The 23,373-nt window shown below is 42.1% G+C and overlaps 1 protein-coding gene across 2 annotated transcripts in view; it reads right to left on the minus strand.

Moving 5' to 3' along the window:
• The window catches only part of creb5b (cAMP responsive element binding protein 5b), a 39,714-nt gene extending 20,241 nt beyond the window's left edge, over positions 1-19,473 (minus strand). Inside the window, exons 1-5 of one of the 2 annotated variants that reach the window (XM_080501448.1) lie at positions 19,438-19,473; positions 13,990-14,067; positions 13,580-13,673; positions 11,470-11,588; positions 9,951-10,108 (exon numbers count right to left, since the gene is read on the minus strand). In XM_080501448.1, the coding sequence (XP_080357574.1) occupies positions 9,951-10,108; positions 11,470-11,588; positions 13,580-13,673; positions 13,990-14,043 (425 nt within the window). In that variant the 5' untranslated portion in view covers positions 14,044-14,067; positions 19,438-19,473. Of the gene's footprint in view, positions 1-9,950; positions 10,109-11,469; positions 11,589-13,579; positions 13,674-13,989; positions 14,068-19,384 lie in introns of both variants that reach the window. The other variant, XM_080501447.1, reaches the window with a different exon arrangement.
• Between the last annotated feature and the right edge of the window lie 3,900 nt (positions 19,474-23,373).

Here is a 23,373-nt window from a genome sequence, read left to right on the forward strand (position 1 = left end):
ACGCAGAACAGATCAGTGTGTGCGTGTGTGTGTGTGTGTGTGTGTGTGTGTGTGTGTGTGTGTGTGTGTGTGTGTGTGTGTGTGTGTGTGTGTGTGTGTGTGTGTGTGTGTGTGTGTGTGTGTGTGTGTGTGTGTGTGTGTGTGTGTGTGTGTGTGTCTGCCACACTTCAAGAAGTTCAGGCATCCCTGAAGTTCTAGAATGCACTCTACAAAGCCATATGTTATGAAGTACAATGGATGAATAATGATACTGGCGATGAATGAATAATATTTGTCACAATAACCACATGAGATGTAGATGATGAGGATCACATTTAGAAACTGTTACAGCTTTTGTGAGCCTGGTGGGGAAAAATCTCCTCCACTGACCGCAAAACCCATGTCGCCCAACAGGCCTATCCACACTCAGGGCCACATCAATAAATCACATGTGGGTCCAGGAAAAGCTTACTCTATAGACAGTACTCCCGTCTCAGTCACTAGCTTGGGGCCGGAGGCATCTAAGACTACTACATCTACACACGGTGACATCATTTATACAACTGCCACCAAACCCCTGCTCGTAACAACGCCGATTCCCATTCGCAGGGTGCAGCGACGCCCAAACTGACTATTGACTCCCTTTAGCCGGAGGTGCAGAGTACTAGACACTGGTACTCAAGTACAACTACTCTTACATTTCATTATAGTATTCAATTGCAATAAAAAATATGGTGGCCTGAAAACATGCCTTCTTCTTTCAAAATCTATTCAACGTATTCATGACACAATGAAGTGTATAACCATGACACAATGGCTATTTGTTTTGGGACCAAAAGCAGCTTTAAAGCAGGAATTTAAAATAATAACGTGATTGGCTAAAGGAATGCAGATAAATAAGGATTAAACATGGATTTAAATCAGTGAAATCATTGTAAAGTTCAATCTTGATCTTTGCCGTATGCCTCTTTACATTGATTATACAACGACATACTAAATAGTAAACATTATTATCAATATTATTGAAAAGTCTGTCAAATTGCTTTTAAAGAAATAAATAGTAACCCTATTGAAGTATTTGTGTTTTCGCAAATTGTCCAAAATGTAATGTGAGTTACAGTCATTCCTCACTTCCACTGACTGCAGCCTGAAACAACAGCGTTCACTACATGATTCTCCAATAACCTTCACCAGAAAAATCAATAAATCTCCAGTTATCAGTACCATCAGGATGAATGCTGCCACTCACGGGTCAATAAAGATCCATTTCCTTCAGCATTTAGAAATTAGGTCAAACAAGACCCATTTTGGCTTTCTGTGTTCAACGGGTTAATGTGATCAACTGACCACATCATAGCCTGGATTACCGTAATAGTGAGCAGTGAAGGAGTGACGGCCAAGTGAAGGGGTCTACCAGAGCAAGCGGTCCCCCACCTGAATAAATACCTGTATTTTCCCAAGACCTAAATATGTGCATTTATGCTCCAGACATTTTAGATTGCTCCGCATACACACGGGGCCATTACCGTCCTGACTGCATGTCACGCCTGTCTAACATCCCAATTTATCACAATCACACTCATTTAACAGCGTGTATGACATCTGAGCAACATGGCGAATCCAAACATTTCCACATGGGAAAAGTCGTGATACTACAATGAGGTATGCGGTGAAGCTGAACACTACATCAACAGTTTCCCTCCTGCCAGCGAAGAGAGGACGAAATAATGGTCACATGGCAGTGACATGCTGTTGATTTTGTAGATAAAGACACGTTTTCTCCAGTAAGACAGCTGCCCGGTTGTGTTTTACTGGCGTTTAGGTTTTTTTTGTAACCGAAACTCATCACAAATGAGATTTTAATAAGAGAAAAGCATTGTATTTTGTTCTAAGTGTCATAGTTAACACATAACTGGCACAACGGTGTTGCCCTCCTCGAAATCAGACACTGTATACGATTCATACAGTTACACGATGTTTTAAAATGTTCCTTTTTGATCAAATTATTATTAGTTTGAGCTTCTTATTATACTTTCTTGTCAAAAATGAAAATAAACAACTCCCAACTCAGCCTCCTCCCCGATCCCCGACAGTGCACACATTTAAAAATCTCCTCTCTACATAGTATCTAACTTTATAATTGATGCACCAGGACATGCTGGGTTCTCACTTTGGAGAGAATAAAGGCTCCTTTGAAGGCGGCACAGGTTTCACGTCTGCACCTGTCTGCTGGCGACGTGAACAGAACGACCACTGCTTACTGCAAAACACAACCTGCCTGTCCAGCGCGAGGAGAAACAACACAAACATCTGACAGCACTTCCTCTGGGGGATTAACTCAGCTTTCTGCTTACTGTGCTAATAACTGAAATCCGTCCAGACTGAATGCATGCATGGATACATGCATGCATGCAAAAAAAACAACAACAACTCTCTGCTGGAGGATATGGAAGTTTAGAAACAAGAACAAATAATCCACAATGACATAGAAATAAAAAATATATATGTTTGATTTGCATAAGAGCTTCAGGATATGTTACACCACATATGGAAAACAATTCTTCTAAAAAAAATTGCCAGATAATAAGCTGGTCTCCAGACTCTCCAAACTCTTCCTGCTTCTTATAAAGTTGGAACATGTCACAATAGGAGTTTGGCACTTTTTGTCCTCTAACATTTTATAGACCAAATTAGTTTCTATTTTTTTCTCCGGCCCTGATAAAACCCATGTGGTCTTAAAACTCGCTTGTGCATTTAAATTATTATGCCCCGATGAACAATGTGTATTTAATTTTGGCTTACTGGTATCCATTATGAATAAAATGCTGATTGTGGGATCACAATGTTCATCAGCTGCCTGTGTTCACCAGATATATACAGTGTGTGCTACGCTCAGTCTTTCTGTGTGAAGAAAAAAAAAAAAAAGAAGTGTGAATCGTGAGTGCGTGTGTGTATATATGTATGTATGCGAGTGAATAATGACAGGTTGTGGCTCCACTGAGGGGATTGATAATAGCCCGGGCTGCAGGCCCCGGGGGACGGCAGGTAGACACTCTGCAGTCCTGACCCTGCACTCTCACATTACTGAGTGCCTTGCTTTCAGCTTTCCTCCACAATCCCCGCCCAAGAACCACCAACGCTCCCCCACCAACGCTCCCCCACCACCACCACCACCACCACCTACGCCCCACCATGACATCATCAGGAGATCGCTTCCCTCCCTAAATCCCTCTTTAACTTTATTTTTTATTTGGTTTCTTTTTTTTTTTTTCATGTTCCACATTCTATGTTTGTACTTTTTTTTTTTTTTTCTTTTTCCCCCCCGCCTATAAAGCAGAGCGAACAATTGTTCATTGTTCACTTAATCGCCTCTAGCTCTCTTTTGGACCCCTCAGGGTGCCCGCACCTCAACTCAAGCCTCTAGACTTACCTGCTCTAACCTACAAATCCTTGAGTCTGCGCACACATACTAGGCTTTACTGTCCCAATCCCCCTCAGTCCCAACTCCGACTCGAGTGCCGGGGACTAAAAGCACAAGGGGCTTGGCTGACGTCCAAGAGAAGAGAGCGAGAGAGCGAGAGAGCGAGAGAGAGAGAGAGAGAGAGAGAGAGAGAGAGAGAGAGAGAGAGAGAGAGAGAGAGAGAGAGAGAGAGAGAGTCAGTCCACTGACTCATATCCTTCCCTTTCTGACTCCGCTCCAGAAATGATGTAATGCTCTTGGCTTTTCGCCCTCCCCCCACCCTGTGCCTGCCTACCCCCAGATTTCGTCCCTCCCTCTTCTCGTCCTCTCACTTTTCCCTCTCTTTCCCTCCTCAACTCTTCCAACACCGCCGCTTTCGCTCCTCGCCGGGTGAAGTCACTGCGAGCTCCGGGTAGACACAGCAGCTAAAAACTTTCGAACGTAACCAAAACAGCCCAGGGCCAAGTTCCAGACATTTGGGAGATGGTGGTGCAGTCGCCATGGGAACGGAGGTAAACACAGGGAGAAACAAGGGCCTCAAACAGCTTGCAGCTGCCTGGCTCTCTGAGTAAACACTACACAGGACCTGCCCCTGATTTACTGCCTTTAATCACTGGTGGGAGGAGAGTGCCATGGGGTTTGGACTGAGGAAATAATACGAATCTGATCAAATAAATCAGCCGTAATGGGTTACGACACAGGCTGACTTTTATTAGCGGGCTAGAGAGGGGATGGATGCTGGGAGGGTGCTTCGGTGGAATGGATCTGGGATGGGGTGTCCTCACATCGGGGTGCCTGTAGCCGAGTAAAGCCGTGCCAAAGCACAGCTGAGGGATGGTGGCGAACGATACTCTGGAGCAAATTAGCGCGAGGCTTGCGGTATTTATTCACCAAATGTGATCTTGTTTTGATTCCGCGAGATGCCGTTGGGTGCAGACCGCAGAGGTGGCTTGTCGATCACTGACACTTACCACGAAAGCATGTCAATACACACATATCAGCAGTGAATCAGGAAACACTCTCCGCCAACGACTGTGTCATCCCGTGATGGGCCTACCTGTCATCTATCAGCAGCACCACATGACTGCTGCCGTAACATTTGGCTTGTGCCACGTCTTTCACTTTCAATGACACCCCATCCTCCTCCTTTTTTAATCTACTAAAACCCGACTATTTATTAGCATGTTTGACCCTCTCCTCCCCCTCGTGATTTTCATCCTCCACCGTCAGCCTCTCGTTCAACTTTCCATCCCCACTTTCCTTTCGTAATCTCAGCACATTTTTTCCCACACCTTCATTCTTCTGATGCCATTAGTCCACGCTTCCACCCAAACATGATCTATCTTTTCCTCTCCTTGCACAGACAAGTCGACGAGCCACCATCCTGGTACAAACGCACATCTTCCACGTCTGTCCTCCTCTCCTCTACCCCAACTGATCCTTCATTTCCTCTCCTCCATCCACCTCCTAATACCCTCTTCCTCTCCTCCATCCACCTCTGATCCCATTTTTCCTCTCCTCTGTCCACCTCTGATCCCCCTTTTCCACACTTCCCCAAGTTGTGATCCCTGCGCTCCCCAGAGCTGTGAGGCATGTCCCTGTGTGTGAGTTGCTTGTGCAGGAGCCTGCATGTGTGGTGGCCTCGGGGCAGGGATGACACAGACCCGCTGGAATGAGAAGGAACAGAGTCTGGGCGTTCCTCTACAAACGCACTATTAAACCCACTGCAGTACACAATGAGCTCATCTTAATTCAGCTCAGATGTACATCCTGCTTTCTTTCTTTTTTCACTCTTTTTTTTTTTTTTTTTTTTAATTGATTACAACACGCACCTTTGTTTTTCGGTATCTTTTGTTTACGTCTGTCTACCTACCGCCTCTCTGCACCTATTGCCCGACAATTAAAAAAAAAACAACAACAAAAAAAACCAAACAACAATTGTCAATGCGCTCGCAACTGTGCAGAAGAAGGTTTATCAAGCTGAAACATGTGGGCATTTTCCTGGAGGTCCCACACTGTGGCACGCCTCGGGACACACCTCCCTCCTTATCTCAACTTTGTGAATGCAATGTAATCATAAACAATAATAAAACGTGTTTTTTTCTGTTCAGTTTTGAAGTTCACAAGGCCAGATGTTGTTTACAGTATGCCCTTAACACTCGGTCATTGTCAGCCTGTACACCGGTACAATGGACACATACTGTATATTTAAGGCTGCACGGTGATGTAGTGATTAGCACTTTAACTTCAAGGTCGAGTCCTGGCTGGGTTATTGGGTGAACTCGCCATGTTTTCCCTGTGCATATATGGCTTTTTTTTTTTTTTTTTTGAGTTAGTCAGATTTCCTTCTCCAAAAAAATCCATTTGAAGCTACAGTGAATGCAGGATGTAAGCAGGTCAAGTCTGGATCAGCTCCAGGTCCTTATGAAACTCGTTTTGGATAAAGCAATATAGAACATAAATATAAACACATTTGTGAATCATGTTGAGATTCTCAGCAAATGTTGAGCTGGATTATATTACTTTCCTCCTAATAAACAACACACATCCATATTCATGTGTGAATTCCACCAATCAGCAGATAGACTCAGTGATAGCAGATGTGGTTGTAAATAACGTTTTTGTTTAAAACAATCATTGAAGTTACTGTGAAATCAGAATAAAAGTGCAAATGCAAGCATAAAAAAGGAATGTAGTTGGAATGTACTTAATTTTTATCAACTTTAAAATCCTTGTTTGAGGAGCTTTAGTGCCTACATAGGATATATACACGTCTACGTGAACCTGCTTTTTTGTTTGTTTGTTTTTTTAACTTTCAGTGAGTATACTAGACATTTACAAATAAATTTACTACACAAAAATTCAAACAAAAGCTTAAGCTGACCCTATAGAGGTTTTTTCATCAAAAAAAAAATCTGATTAACAGAACACTGTAGCAGCTGCAGGAATTTCCCAATGAGGAAAGCTCAATGGATTGTCTTGTTTCAAGTTGTTTTAATATGCAAACGCTAGCTTCATAGTTAGAAAAAAAAAAGGCAATCTGTTCAATCTGATGAACTTATCAAGCAATAATTGCTGATAAACATGAAACAGAAAAAAATTAAAGCATAAAATTACATGTTTTTGAATGTCGTCTGCAAATTGTTATGCAACAACTATAAAAATCAATCAATAAAACATCAAACTTCCTTAAAAAAAAACACAATCAGCTCACAAAAATATCTATATCACGCTATACTTTACAGGAAACACTGCTTTTCAGAAGGCACAAACGTCAACAGCTATTTATGTTACTTCCCTTAACAGGTAAAGACAAGGACCACAAGAAGCTGGGGGCCCGAGGTGTGAAGATAAAGTGCATTTAAAGCAGGAAACAAAACCCGAAATTTACTTCCTTCAAAGGAAGTAACACAATATATAAGTGATCTTGTGTGAACATGTGAAGATGCACACAGTCTTCCCAGGGTGGTAGATCAACAATATAGATGTTTAAAGATGAATAAACAATGTCAGTTACTCTCTGTGGATACAAAATTTACTGCAAAGGGATACGGAGGACTGCTCTCAGTAAGATAAAATGTGATGTGACATTTGTACAAGAACAGAGGGATATCATTTCTCTTTCTGAAATGGACCATAAAGTCCAGGAAAATCTGACAAAAGCTGTCTTGGTTAAGTGATCACCAACCAACGCTGACATCAACAACTGTGGTTTTGAGGATTGCACCTTTTAGGCACATAGAGAATTTAACACTTTTATACACAGAAAGTGTAGTAAAAACACCTGTTTTCATACACGGCCAAAAAAAAAAACTGAGAGCGGCGCTTAAACCCCCACATCGTAATAAACTGACGATGCAATATTTTTACCACATCTGTACTGTAATCGCCCCGTACTCAACCCAGCTGCATTCGGCTCGATCAAACTGTGTAATGGAAACAACTGACTGAACTCTCCTAACGAGCCACAATACGAGACTGTCACTTCTAATGTACTGTGATCTACGCCCATCTCTCTTCAGATCACTTACAACACGCACACAAAAAAGTAGATTTTTCCTCAAAATGTTGCATCTCGCATGGTTGACTACTAACGTCCGATGCGTTTAACTCTGACACAACTCAGCACCAGATGTTTATAATTGAAAAGCAGAGAGTGTCCAACTGTTGGACAATAGCTCCTCTTTTTACGATAATGAGAGACGTGACATTCAGATCTGCTGGCTGCTTCTTATACCTGGTTTTTAACACTGGTTTGTGTCAGTGCTCGTCCCCAAACAGAGAGAGAGAGAGCGAGAGAGAGAGAGAGAGAGAGAGAAAGAGCGAGAGAGAGAGAGAGAGGTCCTCAGGTTTCACAGCTGCAGGGCGAGCACAGTCCTAAAGTAAATGGACTTGAGGAAAGCCAATCCTAATTGATTCCAAGCCTCAAAGCTCTTTAGTAAACATTGTGGAGCAATGAAAATGACTTGTTATCCTAATTCATTGGACGCTCACGCTGCGCTCTCGGAAGAGCAGAGGAGCCGATCGAGGAAGCAGATGGAAGTTGAGATTAAACTGATTTTGTTTGGTGATTTTGTCTCATTTAGAGACATATTCGCCACAGAGCTCCATAAAGGGTGTCGAGATTAAAAGATTTATGAGCCCGCAGTGATCACATACACAAACCGTACCAGTTCTGACCAGGATAACTGGTTTTTAAGTGTCTCTTTGATTATTATGGCTGAAATTGAAGACAAACATTTCCACAGCGAGAACCTGTGCTGCTTGTTTTACGTGATAGTCGCGTGTTCAAGAGCACACTGTGAATCAAAGACAATGAAGATTATTTTGGTGATTTAACAAGATAACAAGGCGATTAAAACACATGTCACAATACGGAGCCACTGGTGTGACCTTCAGAAGCCTCGCTCTCAGGTCGGTGCAGATCCCGCCTGTGAAGTGTTCGACATGTTTTCCGTATAGGAAGTTCCTGTGGAGAGACCCTGCGCTCGGAGACTCCGGTAAGCCCTGATGGCTTCCTGTGGAAGCGCTGCTTTTCAGTGGAGGGGTTTCCTCAGCCCGCTTTCCTGCTGATACGAACGTTTCCAGATCAGTTTTCTCTCCTGTGAGTGAGAAAGGTTTCCACCGTTCTCAACAAGTGACACACGCCTCTGTGCTTTGCGCTCAGAGGACACTTCAAATTAAGACTTGATGGATAACGTAAGCTTGGTTGCCAGTTTTGGCCGCCGATCAGTCACCATTCGCGCTGCACAGTGGCTCCAGAGTTCATGTGGTGTGATTTTATGGAGGCGAACCGTGACACCACGGCTCTCGCGACGAATCAGTGAAGGCTTTGCGGTCGTAAAGGGTTGTGAAGTGAAGTGGCGAGCCGGTGCTTCAGAGAGGTACGGAGTTTACAATGACAGGTAAACTTAGGTGAAGCAGGCTCAGCAAAGTCTCTGTTACTGGCAGTGATTGCTGCTCCTCCAAGGGGATGAAATTCCATCCCTGCCCTCGACAAAGAACCCGACGGCGTGTCAGTCAGGCTTAGTGATGAGGCCTCCCATCCAATATTCACTAGCTCTTCAAGCTGTAAATCTACACAGGACAACCTCGACACAGTGGCTGGCCCAGCACTGAGCCATCTCAATGTCGAACCAGCTCGCCACAGGCCTGGTTTACAGTAACAAAGCCTTGGCACAAGTCTGACGTTAAGGCAGAGAGGAAACATTCAGGTCAGCGGAGTATCTCCTTTAAGGTCTATGAAAATACAGTAAATATTTGTGTATGGTAAATAATTACTGGCATATCGAGATTAAAGCTGAAAAGAGGGAAAATGTGACACTCAAAGAGTTGATAGCAGCACAACAGTTGACAGATGTTCTAGAGTTAATATCTTATTTAGGCCTCATTATGTATAATATGCAAAAGTGGCTCATCAACACAGGGTCCGATGATTTCAATCTGAATCTGAAGGAAACGAGTAAGAAACGACACTACACGGATTGGTATTCAATTATGCTCTTTTTCTGCAAAGAGAGAATCCAAACCGTAAGGTGTCTGACATTCCCATAGTATGAAAAGAACTATTTTAGAGCATGAAACGTTAAACCGCTGTAAAGCCAGTCACGACTGAGGCTTCAGCGGTGACCTCATCTTGTCCTCTGGGACCCTCTTCTGCGTGCTCTGCTATGGGACAATACTGAATGAACAGCAAAACATGGATCGCCAGCCCTCCGCACACTGCTCCAAATGTAACCAAACCTGACATTACCTCAGAGACTATGGAGAGATGACAGCCGGCACGGACACAAAGGGTCCATGTGGAGCTTGAGGCTGTCACTATACTGGAGGTGAGAAGACACACTCTGTTCACTGCACTCGTCGCAGCAGCTACTTTAACCCAAACGAGGTGAAACAACCATGGAAGCATATTGTTTGGAAAAAAAAAAAAAAAAGTGTATTCCATGTACTTGCGACAAGACTTGCATAAGTTTTTTGCTGGATTTTCCATCTTAAGTTTCCCACTCACCCAATCTGTCTGTTGGTGGATGGAGCCTGAGTGATGACGGAGCTGGATTGAGGCGAGGGCAGGGCCTGCTGGATCACTATGCTGGTATCATGATTTCCCATGCGTGAGTGGGTCTGCTGGTGCTGGGCTTGGCCTCCTTGGCCATGCAATGCAATGTTCTGCACAGAGGAAGACAAAGGACAGCAAACAGAGTATGTAAGGTTACTGAATATGTTGAGCGTCTGACATTCCCTGTGACAAGCACTTTTTTTTTTTTCAGTACATCTCAAACATTACAACTGTTTGGCCTTGGGCTACAAATGCTGAGCTTTAACGGCTGATAAAGAACTATGTAAACTATGTTCAGGCTTTTTTTGTGTTGCTTTAGGGGAAACATTGATACTTTTTTAGGTATCCAGAAGAATACTCTCATGATTTACGTAAAAACACAACTAAACTGCTTGAAGACACTCCAACTAATGCCTAGAAGAAGGCATAAAGCCACAAGGGAGGTTAGTTGCATTAAGTCAAATACATAAGAACCTTTACAGTGATGATGAAGCAAATAATGTATTGATAACAAATGAGAAACCACAATAAGGCTTCTAATTATGCTTAAGTTACCTGTAATACATGAAAATATGACAATTTCATATCCGTACTGGCTGATTGCTGTCACTTCTTATCTCTGCCCATTGTGCTCTACACTCCCGGAGTCTTGCTCCGACTTGCTTCCTGCTGACTGAGCAGAGCCTCCCATCATAAACCGCACAGGCTGGGCCGGCTAGACATGGCTGACCTGAGCGCAGACGAGCTCCAGAGCCAAACCGCCCAGACACCAGCTTAGCTACAGCGTGCACTGCACATCTTCCCAGACATTAGATAAGCAGTCTGTCTTGTGGTGATTTGACGAGTACCCGTGCTTCAGGTGAAGGTGCCCAAGGGCAGATCTATAATGCATAAATGATCACGTCCTTTGTCAAATGTCAGAGCTCAGTGACTCCGCTCACATGCTCGACAAACAGGCCGAGGCTTTTACCGCTGCCAAGGAGTTGTCTCAGGGGTCTGTCTATATTTCTGGCATGAAACGGGACTCCCTCGCTAAAAGATGGCTGTTTGAAGTTACAGGTGGAAAACCTGATCTCCGTTCCCCTCACCTGCGGTGGGTGACAAATCTCCGCCTGCTCGTCCGTCTGTCAGTGCCGACATGACAGATGAGCATCACGGGGCACCGTGTCTGGGGCACAAGTGCAAAACATGAGCGTACTTTGAAACAAAAGAGGAAAATGTGCCCGAAATATCCCAAGGCCCTATGAGCACTTGTGGCTATCAGCTGTGGTTGCATGAGGTCTACGTGTGTGAAAGCTATTAAAAGTGCCTTATCGCCTCACGGTGGGCGGGCAGCTATTAGTGACATGACTGACGGTCGCACCGGATCATCGCCACTCCACCTAACGTCTGTCAGTGGCCGGGGCTTTGTGTTCCTCTGATGTATTATTTTCTTTACAAAGCCGAGGCTTTGCCCTCTGCTCCGTTGTACCTGTTTACTGTCCTCTTCCTGGGCTTTGCAGAACTCCTGCTCGATGGAGCAGTCCAGCTCGCTGAACAATCCCACCTCCTCGCAGTTCTTCAAGAATCGTGTTGGCGTGGGTGTCTGGTCTGGAAATGAAACATAGAGTATTGATTATCCCTGGGTGATTCTATTTTATATGTGTGTGTGTGTGTGTGTGTGTTGTTTAACCCTGTGCTAGACGAGCAACCTGTCCAACATGTACCCTGCCATTAGCTCAGTGTGAGGTGGGACATGCTCCAGCTCCAAATGTGACTAAAGCCATTAAAGACCCTATGTGGATGTAGACCCTATTATTCACACATTCATGTTAAAATATGTGAAGCCACAATGACAAAATACCCCCCAAAACACTAAAAGCATACATTGAAATTACACTCCAAACAGATCTTATTGTTTACGTTGTCATTTTGAGATTAACTTTCCATCCTCACTGATTCTGCACAAAGTCAAATTGCTTCATTATCATCGAGTCGTCTTCGTCACACTGGGAGCGAGCTAATGGAGAGCCACCTTTAAGAATAACAAAAATGTTCCCTGCCACATTGTGTTTTCTCAGGAAAGCATTACTTCCATTTACTTAGTGAGCGAGAGATACTGACCCCGACAGCCCCATTTTAGCTGACAAAGTACAGATCCCACCTACCAAGAGGGGGTCTCATTTGCGGCGCTCAGTTAAGCTGCGGTATTCAACTTGACATGGTGGGGGGCTGCACGGGGATCAGGTTTCAGACAGTTGAAGGTGATTTTAGGATCACGATTGTTTCAGAGGCTAAAAGCATACTTCGTGGACTGTTTATTCGTTCTGGCTAGACTGGGGATCGACTCAAACCTCCATCATGACCCGTATAACAAAAATACACTTTATTCCAAAAACACCCTTTCAAAATTTACAGGCTGACACAATATGATTTATTTAAAATATTTTTTTAATTTCTTTTTTTATGTGAGTGATTTAAGCGCTTAGTGAAGGATATGAGTCAAAGAATGGCAAAAATAAGCGTAGGGGGAATTCTGGATCATCAGTCATTGTAGTAAAAGTTAAGAGGTTCTGGTGACCGTGGTGTAATGTGTGGTTGATCTGCAGTGCACACTTACAACTACTGACCGTTTTATCCTCGGTTCAAGGTCTTTATAAGAGAAGTGGTCAGAGTTGTAACTCAGGCAGCAGGACGATAAAGACACCTGGCCTAGAAAATCTGATCCGGCCGTCCACTGAGTGTAAATAATGAAGAAGACACAATCTCAGTTGGCTTGGCAGGAGCCGTGATCACTAGACAATGTGAGCAGGGCGGGGAGGGGCATTCCTAGGAATGGAGGCCCACACTTATAGATTGGCCTTGAGCTGATATCGCCAGCACACAATCTCTGATTTGGTGTTTCTGTGAACTCTAGATAAATGTGACGCACGTCATCTGTTGGTCTGACACCCCGGCATTCTCCACACCCCCTCCCACTGTATTCACAACAGAACTGTAGAAGCTCATTTGGGTCATCAGGCACGCATGAAGATTGAATCAAACACAAAGTAAGTAACGCCATCCATGAAATAAATACAAAACTTTAAGGCATTAAAGCCTTAAAACATGAACACAAAAAAAGTGACATCTGTCCACATTGAATGAGTTTCTACTTGCTTCACCGCGGACTCTCCGTCAGTTTATTTACATGTGTTTTTGTGAAAGCTAAAAGGAGCTCCTACAGAGAGGGCTGAAGTGGTTGCAGACCCTTGGACGAATGACAGCCCTGAACGACAGGGGGGAAAAAAGCTCAAGGGAAACGCAATTTTACATAACGTGTCACTTTGTTCTGTTATATGTCAGCGTCTCCGCTTCCTGCTGAAGTATGCACAAGTGGTATGCACTGAATGGGGCTCAACTCTGAGGTAACGCGCGTCATATCATTTACATTATTGTAAACAACTTGTATAGACACGCGGTAAAAAAAAAAGTTGTCTGATGACAGATAAGTGTGTCTGTGTGTGAGTCACTGAGGGCACACACCTGCAAACAAACAGCGAGTTCCCTGTGATCCCTGCTCAAGCAGCGAGTGAGGCCGTATTGATGCAGACGCAACTCACCTGATAACATGTTGTCGTTCTTTATTGAAGGGAACTTAAGGGTCATCTCATGTTTGTGTCGATGTATCATCAGATGGTCCTCTGTGGGGAATCGCTGTTGAGAAAGGAGAACTGTAAGGAACCAACAAGTACGGATATGCGCGCCGCATTTGACAAAATGAATTACGTTCACTGGTTTGCAGTCGACGGCGGCTTCCATGTCGAGCATCCGACGCTGGCGCAGATGTCAAGACTTCACACGTGCGGCGTTATTTACAGTTTGTTTCACTCACGGCCATGCTATTCTGTTTCTCCCCCGTGTGTGAGGCAGAAACTTACCCCTCAGACCTCCTCAATGCATTCCTCTTCACATTACAGGGAGACATGCATGCAGATGTTCGCATTAAGTTCTTCTGCGTCGACGTCCTCACCTGAGAACAGCCAGGAGCGTTGCACACATACGGCCTTTCCTGGTCTGAGTTCATCACTCTGGCCAACTTCTCATAAAACTATAAAGAAAGAAGGGAAAAAAAAAAATGAGCGCGGGGAGGGGAAATGAATGACTTGAGTTTCCTTGCCAGCACCCAAAAGGAAAAATACACTCCTTGTGTCATGCTAGACATTAAATTGCCACCACACCTGCACTAGTTTTCTCACACTCCAGTAACCTGGGAGCCATTAAAGGGATATTCACACTAAAGTTGTGGAAACAGACGATTCAAACACTTTGATCCGGAGGAAAAAATTCCAAATAGTTCAACATGCTTACATGGACTGAGTTCTTTATGTTGATGCCATTAGCTTATATAGCTAGTTAAACCAGCTATTCATAAATTAAAATAAGGAATTTAATAAAATGCATGAATGTAGTCTCTAAAACAATAAATGCCTAATTAATCTTGCATCTATGTTTACACAGCATGTTTATAGAAGTGCATCCATATGCCTGCAGAAAGAACATTAATGAGATTAGGAACAATTACATTATTAAAAGATCATTAGCAATTTCTAATCAAATATCTGGATTGGAAGCACTCTTTCCACAAAACTCTGATACGAACACATATGCAACTTCCATTCCATGATGTAAAAATGTATTTTTCAGTAATGCAACTTTGCGGTGGTTTAAGATGAATTTAAGTATATATTAAGTTTATATATCCAGTCACACAGCTACATGAATTCAGGTTTCACTCATACGGCCTTCATATAAAGGATCCATTCTTCTTCTTCTTCTTCTTTCTCAGTCAGAGTACATCATTTCGTGAGAGGAAGAAGAAAAGAAAGTGGTTTGAGAGAAGCGTATAATAGCAGTTATTCAATGCATACAAGTTTCAAGACTGCAAATAGGAGCTCAACATAATTGTTCACCTGCATCTGCTGCCAAAAGTGTACTTCAGAATTAATTGCTCAGTACACTGGAGTCATCACCGTGTATTATGTCAAAAGTCTGTGGTCTCAGCTATCATTTCAGCTTTAATGGTTCAAAGTGAAACTGAGTTTTCCCAGAAAAGAAGTGCACTTCATACCTGGGCTCTGTCTAAAATACAACTATAGAAGTGGAGGAAATGCAACAAATTCATAATTATCATCCTATGTTTCTTATTTCTTGCAAGACTAAATTAGGTACTTCAAACACAGACATTTTTATTTGTATTTTTTATGTCTACTATATATTCTTTGCAGGATGCTAAATAAAATAGGTGGATTTTATTCACTTTATAGCTTAAACAAAGCCAACAATTGATTCAAAGACTTTGATATGCCCTTCAATCTATCATTACATTTAATGAAGTTTTGATGCATCTGATACTTTTATATGCTTAAACCATATTCTTGTAAAACAACATAGCTTCCATGAATATTCCTGCCAGGTTTATACATTAATAAGACAAAAAGATAACTTGTTTTTTTGTTGAAAGCCTTTTTTGTCCAAAGACAATTCAAACAAGTCAAATTATTTTTGATTACAATCCCACACTGTGTCAAGCATTAAAAGACACAATTTAATAAGAAATTGACTTTTCTTCTGATTTATTCCTTAAAATAAGTGTTTCATCGATTGAATGAGAAAAGGTAAAGTCATTGTTTTAAACTACTTTTTTTTTCTCATTAATAAAATAGGTCAGAGCATTCTAATTCCAGGAAAACATCAGCACAAAATATTATCTGGATCTTCTTTGTACATCACATCAGTACTTAGCACTTACACACGGCTTTGTCTTTTCTGCAGTCAACCACAACAATGTAAACAAACATTAAAGAACAATCTCCAGTCAAGCAATAGATCTGCTGCACCTTCAGACACATGTCATTCCAGATGTTAAATTAGTATTACTAATCCAGACCTCAGAGCAACACAGTACCCAACAAGTGTTTGCAGCTTTGAGCCTGTGTTGTGATACGTCTTTTTGGTTCTGCAACTTCAAAAAACCACAAAGAAAAGCCACAATCTGTCAATGTGGAGTCTGAATTCAAAGCCCGCCGACCACACGAGCACTTGGGCTCCACATGTTACAGGACACTCATTCTGCACTTAAGCTCAATAAGCCTTTTAAAACATACCGGAACAATTTCTGTTGACGAAGATGACACATTGGATATTTTGACTAAAATGTTTAGGTTAAAAAAAACCCAAAAAGAATTACATGTAATGTAATTTCATCCCCACCAAAACAAGTTCTTCCATGTGTGGTGGTGACAGACAGATAATTAAATAATTAGCATTAGATGCCTGGTTTATTTATCATCTGTGCTCTTGATGATGATTAAAACTTTGAAACACTGAAGTATTTACAGCTGTGACACTGCATCATTAATTCTCCTTTTATTACACACCACATGCACATTTATTACTTTAATTATTATCCCCCCCCCCCCCTTCTAACAAGTACTGCAGAGCATCTGTAACCCAAGCCAGTGCCACATGTCAAGTGTTGAGCATGAATACCTTCATACACTGTGTACATGTGTGTTGTTTTCATGCGGACAGACTATTTCCTTAAGCACAGTCAAAACAGTCAAATATTGTGTTATGCTAAGCAGGGCTGTTTTCCTAACAAGCTGTACTTCATAAGCAAGCCTGCAGAACAGGGTCTGGACAGGGTCTCTCTGTCAGAGAGCAATGAGCCCTGGCCTCTCTTTCTGTCACCAGTCCACTCTCTCGCTCTCTCTCTCTCTCTCTCTCTCTCTCTCTCTCTCTCTCTCTCTCTCTCTCTCTCTCTCTCTCTCTCTCTCTCTCTCTCAGGCCTTGAAAGCTCACCTGGTCGCTTTTTACACGCATAAATAAAAAAATCTAACCAACACTGGTTCTAAAACTTCAAGCCAAAGATGAAAGCCAAAACCAGAATCAGTGGAAATTCTGCCAATCGTGCACGATTTGATTTTAGCGTAGATTTTTAACTCAAGTTTACTTCATCAGTTTGCACAAAGCTTCTTTGGGGATTTCTTCTCAATTGGCTCTATGAACAACATCAACAAAAGCTTCCGTGTCACATTTAGCAACTGAAAGTGATCCTCCAAGAAAGCTTTAATAAACGAACAACAGAAAATTGTTTCCATGACGGTTATTTTTTTTTTTTTCTAAATTATACATTCACCTTCCTGTTCCAGTTTCTAAAATGGGACTTCATCATTTCATTACATTCACCAGTTAATTCAAACCACATGATGCCTAAAAACTTTCAAGCATTAATTCTCCGAATGCCTCTGTGAGTTATCCAACAGCTTTCACACTTCAAATTATCAGTACTCAACGCCCTTTGCTTGGAAAGGGCACTTGGCTCTCATTTAACATAGATGTTTTAGTTTAGCAGAGGAAATTTGGTTACACTTTACATTAACTGTATCCTGATGTGAGCGAGGGGAAGGATTAGGGTCCAGCATTCAATTTCAAGAGGAACTGGGGAGGAATTCAGCAGGTAGACCGCATTTTAGAATTTAAACAATATGGCGGGTGGGGGGTGGGGCAGGGGGTGTTGGGGGTGCAGAGGCATATGGGGTTAAAGCAGGCACAAACACGCACAGCAATTCACATCTCCAGGTCCCTGTAGCCTGCATGGGCTTTTGACAGTCTAAGTTCAAGGCAGGATTACAGCGAGCCCTGAGGCAGGGAACTTGGCCCTCTCCGACAATAGCTGCCCTGAACTTTGGCTATTGAACCCAATGCTTGACGGAAAGTCAGCACTGATGTAAAACTCAATAACTTTCCATTATCGAGCTGCGCCGCAAAATGTAAACTCATGGTAAATAGAGAAATACCCTGTTAGAGGTATACCACTAACACGACTCAGGTTACTCCTGTTGTACTTCGTGTGTACGCAAGAAAGATGTGTCCCGGTATGAAAAATGACAGTGAAATATAAAAATCATTTAATCCTTGCCTACATGTAGTACAGACAAATGACGGTTGTATTTTACTGCTGCAACTTAAAGTTAACATTGTGTGACATATAAATACATCTGGAAAACACAAGTCGGTTCAAATTTAAAACGCCGTCTCTTCAGTCTTTGCTACTTTGCTTGTATTGAATAATTATTATTGCAGTTGCTGTGAGCAATATGTATGTTCCTTGAATATCTCAGCCAATTACACAAAGTGACATTTTAATTAAAATTCTAATGTGGTTTATTAATATGTCACCAGTTGTTTGGGATGGGTGTTTGTATATGGCTCCCATCTGCCTTGGCAGATAATTGAAAACACATTTAGGTTAAGTTCTTTGCAACTATAGAAAACCTTTTTTTTTTTTATCTGTTACATGTGGAAAACATCCTAATTTATTCTGTTAATGTACAAATACAGTGCTGTTGGGGTTCCTAAAAGCTTTTCCAAACACAAATCTGAATAAACTAATAGATCTAATAGTGTGTAAACAGTTACTGTTAACACAGCTAATGAAAAGAGACGCCTCACTGCAGGGGTGATTGAGAGCATGCATGGGAAACAAGTGGTTATTGACAGCGCTGTCACACAGTCTAAACATAATGACAGCGGCCTGAGAGGCAATCAAATAATTAAAACATCTTTCTTCCTTCTTTTTTTCCCTCTTCCCGAGCGCGCCTCGTCAGCACAACCTTAAAGTAAAAAAAAAAAAAAAAAAACCTCCACATCTCAGCAGCTTAATCAAATATCGACGAGCCTGCAGAATGACGTAATGTTGCTCACGTCGCTGTTAAGGAGCAAAAAGGAAGAAAAGAAAAGAGATTTGTTTTGGGGTTTTTTTTTTCTTTTTAAATGCAAACAGACGCATCAAATGTTTCTTTTGAGGCGTTATGACAGCGGGTCATTTTCCCCAAACGATCATTGGTGGACCGCAGAGTCCGGGACAAGACCACCGGCTCCGGATCCCGACATGGGACAGGCGTGACAATGATGCGGGGGTTCCAGAAACGAAAACAAAAAACAAAAACGAAAAACAAAACAACAACTTTGAAGAGCCGGATTACTGTAAAATCCAATGAAAGGCATCCTTATTTTTTTGTGTGTGTATAGCGTGTGGATTCCTGCAGACTGGTCTCTGACAGACCGACCGAGCTGCAGCGGCACTTGACTTCAACTTCAACAGTCAACAGCGCAAACAGGCCAAACAAAACTCACATGGCACCGGATCGAGAGCAGAGGTGCAAACGCGAACCAGCCCGGCGCGAGAGCGAAATGATGGGGTTGGAAATGTCAAAAATAATAATAAATAAATAAATAAAATAGGTCTGCTGAAGCGAAGGAGAAAACAAGCTGTTGCATGAAGAAGAAGAAGAAGAAGAAAAAGGAGGGGGTTAAAAAAAAAAAGTGAGAAGAAACGCTCTTTAAAAACCAACACAACGAACCTGCAGAGGCGCGTGCACGGTCCTCTGCATGGCGGCGAGGCTTTTCAACTTACCAAACAAGTGTAGAAAATGTGAAGCAGTCTCTGAGAAGAAACCACGTTGGACTGAGGAAAGATTACAATACGATCTATTTAGAGAAGCATAACGTCACCCCCCGGGTGACGTCACGTGGGATTCCTGAACTTCTAAATCATTGCGGTCCGCTCGTGGGGCGGCGCGAGCGGGGCGGAGTCTGCCGCGAGACGCGCACGCCCCCGCAGGCGTGGACCGACCCGGAGTGGGTGTGGTGCGGCACCGGTCCGGAACCCCGGTACCGGGAGAAACGCAAGAGCAGTCGACACCAAGACCGCAGCTTTGTGGGAGAAGAGGGGATGTTGTTCCCTCTAAAAGTATTATTTATTTGCACTTGAAATACATTTATGCAGCAATTTGTGCAAACGAATCAATTTTCTAATAAACTAAACTAATCACACTTTATTAATCCCCTTGGATAAACTCTTTAATCGATGGAAAGGCAGCCATGCAAGGAGCTCAGCCCATCCCGAGGGGGCAGTTCGGGGGCTCACTGTCTTGATCGAGGACACTTCAGCATGTGGATAGGAGGAGGCGGGGAATCAAACCCGCAACTTCCAATTGAGTGAGAGACTACCACTCGACTGCCTCTGCAGCACTCGACCCAGTCCAGTCACAGGACTGAAGGCAGTGTGTCACAGGGCAATCGCAGACCAGCAGACACTGACATTTAAACCGACAGACAATTTCTGATCATCAATTAACCTCAAAACTTGACAGTAGGAGTAATATATATATATATATATATATATGGTATAGAGATGAAGTTTGCCATTGAAATCTGTCTTTAATATTAAGTTTTTAATTTAATATTAAGCGTAAAATTGTTCTAATCGTGTTCTTTTTTTCTTTTGGCAAACTTCTTTTTTCTTTGTGAAGTGGGCACTTGTGACTTTTTTCATTTCCACTGTCGACATCAATATTGGGTTGGACTTGTCTCTTTGCTGCATTGTTCTCTTTAACATCTGGTTCTTTAACGCTGTTAGTAAGCTGTTCAACAGAATCCCGAGCTGCTCAAGTCATGCAGAAGAAGAAACAGCACTATTTTAGCATTATTACAGTGTGTCGGCTCTTTTACAAAGAAAAGTCACTATAGACTTTAAATGAAATCAAGTGTATATGTTCTGCTTCTGTTTCCATTTTCTATTTTTTTTCTAAATTGCCACGGCTGAAATGCAATCTAATGAAGCATTGGTTCATATTACACTTTGACATAATGGACAATGTGAGATGGAGGTTGAACAAACAATCTTGTGATTGGAAGACGACCGAGCCAAGACATTTCCATGAATTGTTTTTCACAATAACCTTTTCAAACCTATTGGTAAAATACTGGTAGAGCTGTATGTACGAGTCATTGTATAAATCACAAACCCTCCAAGTGCTGTAAAACAAGAATAAAACAATGTTTATGCTAACAAGTCTCATTGCGTGCATCCATATTGAAAATTGAAGTCCTGCTCTACAAAGATGACCCCAAATGTACTCTTGGGAACCCAACCCTAAGGTCTTCTCGTATTTTACATCATTTTCTTCTGCAACACTCAAAACAACTCAGATTCCTGAGCTCCAAGGCAACGAGGAATCAACACAAGTTCAACTAAAGTTACATCAGTTAACTGAAAGGAGATGCTCTTTAATCTGCATGTTAGTGTTTATTAAAAAAAAAAAAAAAAAGAGTTACTTAGGAAATACACCAATGGGACATTGTTACAAATATCATGTTAGTTACCAAGTTACTGTTACTAACTTGTTGCTGCCAAAAGTGGTGGCATTGAAGTAATGCTTTCCCTGTGTTGTAATTTTGTGTATCAACAGAAGTCAGAGTTTAAGAAAAACATCAGTTTAAAGTTTCTTTTGTTTGTACGTCCCTTTGGTTCTTGCTCGAAGGGCATTTTTGGTTGCATCATTTCTCATATGAAAGTTGTTGCATGAGTGACATGGAGGTAAACTAAGCACAAGAAACTGAAACTAAGCATTTTTATGATGCAATATAGCCTAATGCAAGACCTGCTGTGTGGTAATTTAATCAATCAGAAAGTAATCTAGAAATGCGACGCCTGTGAGCACAAACTGAAATGCCGAATCCCAACCCAGAGTTTTAACAGACGAAAAGCCGACCGTTATGTCTCATGAATTGCAATTATTATTAGAACGTGTATTCATTCATCCATCCTCTGTACCGCCTCATCTTTTTCTTCACCGCTTTGTTAACCGTTAATGCACAAAGTACATAACTTTTCGATCGTTTATTTACTAAACCGTGTGCTTTACAGCACACGAGGTGAGATTGGGACTGTGTTGTGACCTGCTGGTGCCAACTGGCTGTGATTTCTGGGGCCACAGACGCTGGTAGTGAAGCCATCTCCCACTCCAGGGATTAATGACTCCTCGCACATTGAGAAATGTTTACCACTCGCCTGCGACCACTCCACGAGACACGCTAAGAGCTCTGTCACTGAAACAATAACGCAGTCTGAAAAGCCCCCATAACTCAGAGCCTCTCCGCCTCTGTCTTTTAACCGGAGCTTTAATCAACGTTTATGACATCCTTTTGTCTCTTTATTGCCAATATATTTCCCAACCAATCCAAACATTATGCTCCCAGAGGAGCAGACTATTAAGGTTGGAAAAAGCCGATACAGTTTGGGTCAGTGACCTACACTAAAGCAGATTTGATCTATATTATACTAAACCTTTTATTATTATGCCTTTGTGCAAGGTTTTTGGGTAAGATCACCTTGAAGGGATAAAAACTGGTGAGGATGCTTTGTCGCAGCAGGTGTAAAGGGTGAAGGAGACGAAATAATGCCGGTGTGATTCAGGTTTTGTCAACAAGCTATAAGATATCTTGATAGATACTTACTTTATGCAACATATGAATGTATAATCTGTTTCGTTTACTAACAGTGGACTTTTACTAGTTCTGTTTTCCAGTTTTGTTTTTTAACAAATTGCACGTGGAAGTGCGCGATACGGTAAAAAAAAAAAAAGTTGTGATACAACCTTTTCTCCTGTGCTGTCTTTCTATTGTTTGACTAAAAACTGCATGTATTTAATTCTTCACCCTCCTTGTCATCAGTAATGTCAAAAACAGGATTTCGGTATCATGGAGGAGAGCTTCAAGAGAGGAAGATTGAACTTTAGCAATGAACAAAGGTTATGGCATTGCCTCATGGATGGATGGATGGATGGATGGATGGATGGATTTGCTTTGTCCAGAAATAAGCTAAAATGCAGTTATATTATATATCTTTACAGGCTCAAGAGGCCAGATTCGTGTCTTAAAGGGGTCATATTATGCAAAATTCACTTTATAATGGTTTTCCAACAGTAATATGCATCTCCATACCTGGAATGACTCCCCAGAAATGAAGAAAATGTGTCATCGCTCTCTCTGGCTTTTTCAATTTTTAAAAAGGGTGTTGCTCTAACGAGCCAATCAGAAATCAAACCATATATAGTGTCATCGGGGGTTTAGCTAATCCCAATTAAAGTAGGCCCTCCCTTTGACTCCTCCCACAATTAGGCAGCTCTGCTCCGGCACATGGCACCACGAGAGGAAGTACTTCCTCCTCTTCCCAAGATGGACATGAATGGGCGGAGCCAGTGCAGCTCACACAGACACAGCAGATTCTGAATGCAGCTCCTATGATCCAATATGAAAATCAAGGAGAAGCTGGATTTGGGGCAATAAACTTTGAATACAATGTTTTTGGACCCACAAGACCCACATGGAATTGTTAAAAAGTTTTACAACATGACACCTTTAAAAGGAAGACTTAATTTATGAAGCATAGCGAAGGCTGCTGGGTTGTGAGTCAAAACTTAAAACTTTTGTAGAGTACTAAAGTGCACATTGTAGTTGGTTTAACTAAAATGTGTTTCTCTTTGTAAACAAATAATGTGTACATTAT

Source organism: Blennius ocellaris (assembly GCF_963422515.1).
Source record: "Blennius ocellaris genome assembly, chromosome: 8".
Taxonomy (NCBI): domain Eukaryota; kingdom Metazoa; phylum Chordata; class Actinopteri; order Blenniiformes; family Blenniidae; genus Blennius; species Blennius ocellaris.